We start from the raw sequence: 9,727 nt of genomic DNA on the forward strand, positions 1-9,727 counted from the left end.
TTACTTAGTAATTGAGTTCCCTGCCAATTTTTGTTTCTATCTTGCTTTGGGCAGGGGACAAGAAGTACCTTTTTTCTAGGGAGCTAAGGGTACTGCTTTCCTACCTCTGGGCTAGGATATGTTGAAAGAAATGTTATGAAGTACTCTCTGGTTTGTAATTGGTGGCTTCTTTTCTTTTTTATTAGTTTTCCTGTCTTTGAGTTTTCTTTTCACAATATCCCTACCCCTGTGATCTCATACTCCAGAGTCTAGTTTTTATGTAGCTTATTTTTATCAGTGCTTACCAGAATATGAATTTAGGAAGATTTGAGGTAATGTGTCTCCAACTGAGGCTCTAGGATTTCCAAGGGTCCACATATTTTTGAGACAGGGTCTCACTCTGTCACCCAGACTGAAGTGCAGTGGCATGATCTTGGCTTACTGCAACCTCTGCCTCCTGGGTTCAAGTGATTCTCGTGCCTTATCCTCCTGAGTATCTGGGATTACAGGCATGTGCCACTACGCCCGGCTAATTTTTGTATTTTTAGATGGGGTTTCACCATGTCGCCCAGGCTGGTCTCAAACTCCTGGCCTCATGTGATCTGCCCACATTGGCCTCCCAAAGTGCTGGGATTATAGGCATGAACCACCACACCTGGCCCACATATTCTTAAGGGTTGGGGATTCAGTGAGAAGTTTTAAAAGCTTTTCATATTTGATTATCTTTAAGTTTAAAAAATAATTACAGAATGTTTTGAAAAATACAGAGATTTCCACTGGGTGCAGTGGCTCATGCCTGTAATTCTAGCACTTTGGGAGTCTAAGGTGGGAGGATCCCTTGAGCTCAGGAGTTTGAGACTAACCTGGGCCACATAGACCCCCGTCTCTACAAAAATATATATTTAAAAAAAAATTTTTAAAGCACAGAGATTTCCTATGTACCCTAGATTCCCTAGATAAGAACATTTTACCACATTTGTTTTGTCATTCTCTCTTTGTATACATAACATCCACATCATTACTTTTTTTCTGGAATGCTGAAAATTTGCAGACAGGATGCCTCTTAACTTCTGTATCCTCAAATGTGTATTTCCTAAAAACAAGGATACAATGATCAAATTCAGGAAATTAACATTGATACAATATTATTTTCTAATCCATAGACCTTAAAAATTATTTTGATGAGTTTTAAGTTTAGAATTCTCAGCAATGACAATTTTCAAATGAAATAAATTTTAATAGACTAATTTTTGTTTTCTGTCAGTATTCTTGAACTGTGATCTATTCTTTACATGTCTGATAGTTTTTTTCTTCAATTGAGGCCTATACTTAAGTGTAAGAAACACTGTATTTGAGTTTTAGTAAGAAATCTTTAGGTAGAAGTGAATTTTTGAAGTCTGCTTATTAAAATCAAGATGAAGTAAAAAGCTGTTTCAAATTTGTAATTAGGAAATTCAATGGAAGGTCTTGAGTGAGACCTAGCACCTCACTTTTAGCTGTCTACCTTGAGGTTATGAATTCTCTCTGTCTTGTCTTAGTTAAGTTCTCATCCAGATTCTTAAACATTTTTGATGGTAAGGAAACTTAAGTATCCTATACAGTGACACATCTAGTTTTGTTTTTGTTTGAGACAGGGTCTCCCTCTATCTTCCAGGCTAGAGTGCAGTGGCATAGTCTCTGCTCACTGTAACTTCCACCTCCTGAGCTCAAGGGATCCTCCTGTCTCAGCCTCCCAAGTGGCTTATACCCTACAGGCATGTGCCACCACACCTCACTAGTTTCTGTAGTTTTGTAGTAGACTCTGTCTCAAAAAAAAAAAAAAAAAAAAAAAAGCCTGGTGCTGTGCCTCACACAAGAGGCCTAGGTAGAGAGATCACTTGAGTTTGGTAGGTCAAGGTAACAGTGAGCCAAGATTGTGCCACTGGAAAGATAGAATGAGACCCTGTCTCAAAAAAAAAAAAAAAAAAAAAAAGTGATGTTCATATATGCACACAAAATTTTTGAATTAAGAATGTGAAAACTAGGCTGGACGCAGTGGCCCACGCCTAGAATTCCAGCACTTTGAGAGGCTAAGGCGGGCAGATCACGAGGTCAGGAGTTCAAGACTAGCCTGGTGAAACCCCGTCTTCTACTGAAAATAAAAAATTAGACAGGCATGGTGGCTTGTGCCTGTAGTCCCAGCTACTCGGGAGGCTGAGGCAGGAGAATCGCTTGAACTCAGGAGATGAAAGTTACAGTGAGCCAGGATATCACCACTGCACTCTAGCCTGGAAGACAGAGTGAGACTCCGTCTCTAAATAAATACATAAATAAAAGAATATGCAAACTTAAGAGTTGTTGCTCTGGGGAGAGAGACTTTTTTTTTTTTTTTTTTTTTTTTGAGATGGAGTTTTGCTCTTGTCACCCAGGCTGGAGTGCAATGGCGCGATCTCGGCTCACCGCAACCTCTGCCTCCTGGGTTCAGGCAATTCTCCTGCCTCAGCCTCCTGAGTAGCTGGGATTACAGGCACGCGCCACCATGCCCAGCTAATTTTTTTGTATTTTTAGTAGAGACGGGGTTTCACCATGTTGACCGGGATGGTCTCGATCTCTTGACCTCGTGATCCGCCCGCCTCGGCCTCCCAAAGTGCTGGGATTACAGGCTTGAGCCACCGCGCCCTGTGAGAGACCTATTTTTAGTTGTATATCTCTTTGTATTATAAAATTTCCTCCAGCTACATATAGTACTTTTTTAAATAAAATTAATTTAAAATGTACTGAAAATGAGCTGAAAACTGTCATTCTGTAACTTCTATTTGTTGGTCACAGCTCCAACTTTCAGAATTGCACAAAATAAGACTATTTCATCTTATCAGCTTACTGATATTTTGAAATAAACCACTATGGTCCTGTAAACCTTTTTTTACCTTTTTTTCTTCTAGGGTAGTGCTTCCATTTAGCTTTAACCATTTCTTGTGTGACAATATCCAGAACAGATTTCTTTATTATCCAACTTGTTTATATTTATTTATACATTTGATATGGCCAAATTGCTTTGGAAATCTTCTAATGTTCTAGGTTGGAGAGATTGGTTGGTTGTTTTTTTTTTTTTTTTTTTTTTTTTGAGACGGAGTTTCGCCCTTGTTACCCAGGCTGGAGTGCAATGGCGCGATCTCGGCTCACCGCAACCTCCGCCTCCTGGGCTCAGGCAATTCTCCTGCCTCAGCCTCCTGAGTAGCTGGGATTACAGGCACGTGCCACCATGCCCAGCTAATTTTTTGCACTTTTAGTAGAGACGGGGTTTCACCATGTTGACCAGGATGGTCTCGATCTCTCGACCTCGTGATCCACCCGCCTTGGCCTCCCAAAGTGCTGGGATTACAGGCTTGAGCCACCGCGCCCGGCTGGTTGTTTTTTTTTTTTTAAGACATTGTTCTTTGGTTCCTTGAGCTTGCCATGACTAAAACTCTTAACTCTTTTTCCATATATACCGTATGACCTAATAGATTTATCTTCATGTTCATATGGATTCTTTAAATATAATTCCATCAACAAGCTGCAGATTTGCCTACTTTACTATTTTTTGACAGATAACTGGCTACCGTATTTTTTTAAAATAGTTTTTCAAAAGAAGAAAATAGACTATTTTTAGCATGATCTCTTGCTGTAGAGTTAAATGCTTGTTTTCACATGCTTCCTTATTTTTTTTTGTAGGAAGTACAGGATGTTTAATATTCTTCTTGTTTCCATACCCTTGTTTCATCAACCTGTCTTCAAAAACTCTGTTCTTTGCTCTTGATATTATTTACCAAAACAAGTGTTCTTATGTGAAAAACATTTGTAGCTAATTCTTGCTTTTAATTGTGTTCTCACAGTTGTATTGATTTCTTCAAAAAGGTCCTGCCCTCTTTTTGCTGCAGCAGTTTACTTTCCTGGCTATACCTAGGTCTCCTACCTAGGAAGACTCTCTTCCTAGAAGTGTACCTCAACTCTAAAATAATATTCTGACCATAATTTCCAGTTCTTCCACCTTATTGACCCTTCTACCTCTCTTCCTGGTTTCCACCAGATCCACTCTTTGAAACCCCCAATATGTTGTCCCTACCCTGTTCAGTTTATCAGCTTACTCAGATTTTCACTCCCTATCTGTTACCTAGGGATGTTTAGGTCAGTCATTTCAATATTTTTGGTAAATCAGTTCTCTCAGCTCCTTGCCTTCTACCTCTCTTATCCTGCCCATCCATCTTGCTGGATTAATTCACTAGTTAATGCCTCCGATGGCTTACTCCTGTCAGCAGAAGTAGAATAAGTGTGCTAATGAGCTCAATTGTAAATTGGTAATGTCCAATTTTGGGTGGCAACATTGAGGATTACAGTCTACTTCCATTTTTGTTGTCTACACTTGAATTTTCTTTGTCTTTTACTCCGTGTCTTCCCCCAGCTTTCAACTAATTATTTCAGAAAAGTAGAGACCAAGAGTATGTTTGCTTTATTTTGAAACTTAACTATATCTTCACTTATCTATAGCTCCTTCTCTGTCCTTTTTTTTTGTTTGTTTGTTTTGAGGTGGAGACTCACTCTGTCGCCCAGGCTGTAGTGCAGTGGCATGATCTCACTGTAACCTCTACCTCCTGGGTTCAAGCGATTTTTCTGCCTCAGTCTCCTGAGTAGCTGGGATTACAGGCATCCGCCACCACCATGCCTGGCTAATTTTTGTATTTCTGTGGAGATGGGGTTTCATCATGTTGGCCAGGCTGGTCTTGAACTCCTGACCTCAGGTGATTCACCCATCTCGGCCTCCCAAAGTGCTGGGATTACAGGTATGAGCCACTGCGTCCAGCCTCTATCTTCTCTTGAGATCACCTCTTCAGTCTATTTTAGTGATTCCATACTTTTTCTGTGATCTAAACAACTTGTCTGCTTACCAACTCTGTGATGAGGGAGGGAACCAAGATACAGAATGGCTTGTATATTTTTAAAAAGAAAAACATGCCTATAATCCCAGCACTTTAGGAGGCTGAGGCGGGCAGATCACGAGGTCAGAAATTCAAGACCAGCCTGACCAACATGGTAAGACTTTGTCTCTACTAAAAACACAAAACTTAGCTGGGCATGGTGGATGTGCCTGTAATTTCAGCTATTCGGGAGGCTGAGGCAGGAGAATTACTTGAACCAGGACCCAGGAGGTGGAGGTTGCAGTGAGTACACCACTGCACTCCAGCCTGGGCTATGGAGGAAGACTCCATCTCAAATCAAAAAGAAAAAACCAATGGTCTCTATTTAAAAACCACACCCACATGCATGCACAAATGAGTGCAAAAAACTCTGTAGATCAAGGTGTTAACAGTAGTTGTCTCTGGAAAGTTGGGTTGTAGACTTTTCCTTTTGCTTGTTTGTAATTGGATTTTTATCTATTAACATTAAATGTTTTTAATGATTAGGAAATTTCCCTCCAAATTTCTGATCCTTCCTCCCTCCCTTCCCCCCTTTCCCTCTCCTGTCTTGTCATTTTTGTCAAACAAATATTTGATTTCTAAAATGGATCTTCTTTATGCCTTCTTCCCTCCTAACACCACAAATTTACAATAGAACCCAAGCCTATTTTCGTCACATTTTGTCAGGATTATTCTTTTCATCTGCCTGTCCAAAATAGAACTGCTGAGGCTTAAGAAAGTGTTCTGGTCACTTGTATTTCTAGCATTGTGTGTGTGTGTGTGTGTGTGTGTGTGTGTGTGTGTACTATGCAGAAAAGCCTGTGCTTGGACATCTGGTACCTTCTATCTTCTTGAAAAAATTTCAGATGGTACTATTTAAATCAAATCTAATATACTGTAGACTCTAATATGCCATTGATTGTAAGAAAATGATGATTTTATGAACCTTGAGAAGGGGAAAAAATTTTTCAGTTAAAACTATGATACCAGCCGGGCGCGGTGGCTCACACCTGTAATCCCAGCACTTTGGGAGGCTGAGGCGGGTGGATCACAAGGTCAAGAAATCGAGACCATCCTGGTCAACATGGTGAAACCCCGTCTCTACTAAAAATACAAAAAAATTAGCTGGGCATGGTGGCGCGTGCCTGTAATCCTAGCTACTCAGGAGGCTGAGGCAGAAGAATTGCCCAAACCCAGGAGGTGGAGGTTGCGGTGAGCCGAGATTGTGCCATTGCACTCCAGGCTGGGTAACAAAAGCGAAACTCCGTCTCAAAAAAAAACCAAAACAACAAAAAAACTATGATACCATTGATTGCATGATGCATCCTGTGGCAAAATGTACATCATAGAATTGATGAAGTATAATAGTGCTAACATCACATCTATGAGGTTTTTAGTGGGTTTGGAGTAGAAAAAAATGGTTAATTTTGGCACCGCTTCAGATCTCATTCATGTATTACCAGCTTACCCCACCCCTCTTCCCCAGCATTGCTTGGTTGTGTATTGCTACCACAGACACTGGTGAGTGGAGTGAATTATGATGAAGTCAGGCCTACATTTGGGGAAAAAGGTTTTGTATGTTTCTTTTCAGGAGCATTTAAAACAGATTGTTGTATTCCAGTCTTGCCACTTAGCCCAATGAGCGACTAGCTGAAAATACAAATCTCGCTGTCATGTCCTTTTGTAGCTTCCTTTTTTCCAAGTAGACAGTCCCTAAGTATGCCTTGGTGTGCTAGTGTACACCAGACTTGTGGCTTTTGATTTTTCTTAGTCAGTGTGATCACCTTTGTTAGAACATAATCCAGAGAGCTGCACACTGTATTATGGAGCAGGTACACTGTAATGTGGAGTAGTCTTGCGTTCAGCCTTTGGGACTGTTGAACAGATACCAAAAAAGATTGGGAAGCATTGATCCGTAAGACGAAATACGATTCTTCTCATGAGAAACCTGACCACTGCCTCCTACTCCACTTATTGTTGGCCTCTTTCTGCCTTACACCTTATTTCAGGTAATATTGAACTGTTTGTAGATTCTTTACACATATTATTCTCTGTGTATGTATGTGTGTGTGAGAAAGAGAGACAGGTGCGCATGGGCGCGCCCGCACACACAAACGCACACACACACACACACACACACAGATTTTCACTCAGCTGATCAGACTAGAGTACAGTGGCATGATCACTGCAGCTTCTGTCTCCCAGGCTCAAGCAATCCTCCCAGGCTCAGGCAATCCTCCCAACTTAGCCTTCCCTTTAAAAATTATTTTTTATTTTTATTTTTTTTTTGAGACAGAGTTTCACTCTTGTTGCCCATGCTGGAGTACAATGGCACGATCTTGGCTCACTGCAATCTCCACCTCCCAGGTTCAAGCAATTCTGCCTCAGCCTCCTGAGTAGCTAGGATTGTAGGCATGCACCACCATGCTTGGCTAATTTTGTGTTTTTAGTGGAAACGGGGTTACACTATGTTGGCCAGGGTGGTGTCAAACTCCCTCCTGACCTCAAGTCATCCACCCATCTCGGCCTCCCAAAGTAATAGGATTACAGGCATGAACCACTGTGCCTGACCTTAAAATTATTTTTAAGAGAAATGAAGTCTTGCTGTGTTACCCAGGCTGGTCTCGAACTCCTGAGGTCAAGAGGTCTTCCTACCTCAGCCTCTTAAAAGTGCTGGGATTATAAGTGTGGGCCACTCACCTCGCCTTATTCTTGTGTTAATCTCTGACTCTGCCTGGGATCTTCTGACAAATTTATTCTTCAAAAACGAATCCTTTCTTCAGGAATTTTTAAAATTATTTATTTATTTTTTTGAGAGAGAATCTTGCTCAGTTGCCTAGGCTGGAGTGCAGTGGTGTGATCTCAGCTCACTGCAACCTCCACCTCCCTGGAATAAGCAATTCTCTACCTTAGCCTCCCAAGTAGCTGGGATGCCACTATGCCCGGCTAATTTTTGTGTTTTTAGTAGAGACAGGGTTTCACTATCTTGGCCAGGCTGGTCTTGAACTCCTGGCCTTGTGTCCACCCGCCTCAGCCTACCAGAGTGCTGGATTACAGGCTCCTGCTACCATGCGTGGCCTTTTTTTTTTTTCCCTAAAGATAGCCATCACCATGGCTGGAGTGCAGTGGTGTGATCATGGCGAACTGCAGCTTCAACCATCTGGGCTCAGGTGATCCTCCCACCTCAGCCTCCCAGGTAGCTGGGACTACAAGAGCATGTCACCATGCCCTTTTGTATTTTTTATAGAAACAGGGTTTTACCATGTTGCCCAGTCTGGGCTCAAGCCATCAGCTGGCTTCAACCTCCCAAAGTACTGGCATTACAGGTGTGAGCCACCACACCTGGCCAGGAAAGAGTCTTTGGATTCTTATTTTCCCATTAAACTTATTTGTTTATCGTCCTTTTTGCTGCCTCACTATACATATTTCTATTCTTATATTGACTCCAATATGTTGGAATTACTTTTGTTACAAATTTCTTTTTTGTACCTTCAGGAAGCTGAGCTTTTTGAGGGCAGGGATGCTGCTTTATTCAAATTTGGTCTCCAGCACTTAGCACAGTGCATGGCACTGTCGTCAATAAGTATTTGTTAAACTAAATGTAACTGAGTCTGAAGGAATGGACAATCCATATAGAATATACTTGTAGGTAGTAAGTATCCTAAGTTTTAACTAAAAGTAACTATTATCTTAATCATTTTTAAGTATTTATGATTTCTTTTTATTCTTTTGCATGTTTTCTTGGCTGAATGGAAATAGAGAAGAAGAAAATGAGGTAAGTATAATTTAACTAGTCATTCAATGATTGCAAGATTGATCTCTAAACACATTTTAGAGATTGGGTAAAAGCTGAAAACGCTGAAAATTTAGCTATTATTTTGAATGTGAAATGAAGTAATTGTTTTAAATTTTGTTTTTAGAGCCATCGTAACTTACCCCAGTGAGGGATGTTGTGTATCTCAAAAAAATGGTTTTTAAATTTTAGAGCTTCAAGAGATTTAGGAAAAGTAGAGAAAGCTGGAATTTCCAAAAATATCTTTTACTTGTATTTTTATGTATCGAGCTTCCATTTAAGATTCAATTTGAAAAGTGGATTCTGTTTCTTAAAAGTATTTGGCTCATGCCTGTAATTCCAGCACTTTGGGAAGCCTAGGCAGGTAGATCACTTTGAGACCAGTCTGGCCAACATGGTAAAACCCCATCTCTACTAAAAATACAAAAATTAGCTGGACATGGTGGCTTAGTTACAGGTACACAGGAGGCTGAGGCAGGAGAATTGCTTGAACCCAGGAGGAGGAGGTTGCTGTGAGCCAAGATGGTGCCGTTGCACTTTAGCCTGGGTGACAGAGCAAGACTTTGTCTGAAAAAAATAAAGTATTTGGAATCACTGCTCTATGATAATACATATGAAAATATTTACTTTCTAATTTGAAAGTATTTACTTTCTAATAGTGAATTCCAATACTAATAAAGTATTTGGAATTCACTGCTCTATGATAATACGTGTGAAAGTATTTACTTTCTAACTCGCTACTATGTAATTTTGAAAACTGATTTCAGATTTTACCATGTTGAAAGAGAATTTATTCTCTTAAATAGCCAAAGCATATTAAAGAACATCAATTAAAGAATTTTGCATTTGGGAAGTATACCACCATCTTTAATTTACGATTGAGTTTGTTGCCGTAGATGTTTCTGATGCTCTTTCTACAACGTACGTTATGCCTTTAACTTCCAAACCTAACCATCTCCTTTGGTGATTTGGCAAACATGGAAGAAGTCATCTTCTTAGGTTTATACCTTGTAATTATTGCTCATACAGCAGTATTATTACC

The 9,727-nt window shown here is 40.3% G+C and overlaps 1 protein-coding gene across 4 annotated transcripts in view; it reads left to right on the top strand.

Annotated features, from left to right (window-relative positions):
- SETD2 (SET domain containing 2, histone lysine methyltransferase) overlaps positions 1 to 9,727 on the top strand; it is a 153,229-nt gene that overhangs the window by 29,345 nt on the left and 114,157 nt on the right. For 3 of the 4 annotated variants that reach the window (XR_012518725.1, XM_039477412.2, XM_074403959.1), the window contains exon 2: positions 8,652 to 8,667. The exons of the other annotated variant lie outside the window; for it this stretch is intronic. Coding sequence is in view for 2 of the 3 variants with exons in the window: in XM_039477412.2 (XP_039333346.1) it covers positions 8,652 to 8,667 (16 nt within the window). In the remaining variant the exon portion in view is untranslated. The remainder of the gene's footprint in view (positions 1 to 8,651; positions 8,668 to 9,727) is intronic. 4 annotated transcript variants of the gene reach the window in all.

The sequence above is a fragment of the Saimiri boliviensis genome, chromosome 8 (assembly GCF_048565385.1).
Source record: "Saimiri boliviensis isolate mSaiBol1 chromosome 8, mSaiBol1.pri, whole genome shotgun sequence".
Classification (NCBI taxonomy): domain Eukaryota; kingdom Metazoa; phylum Chordata; class Mammalia; order Primates; family Cebidae; genus Saimiri; species Saimiri boliviensis.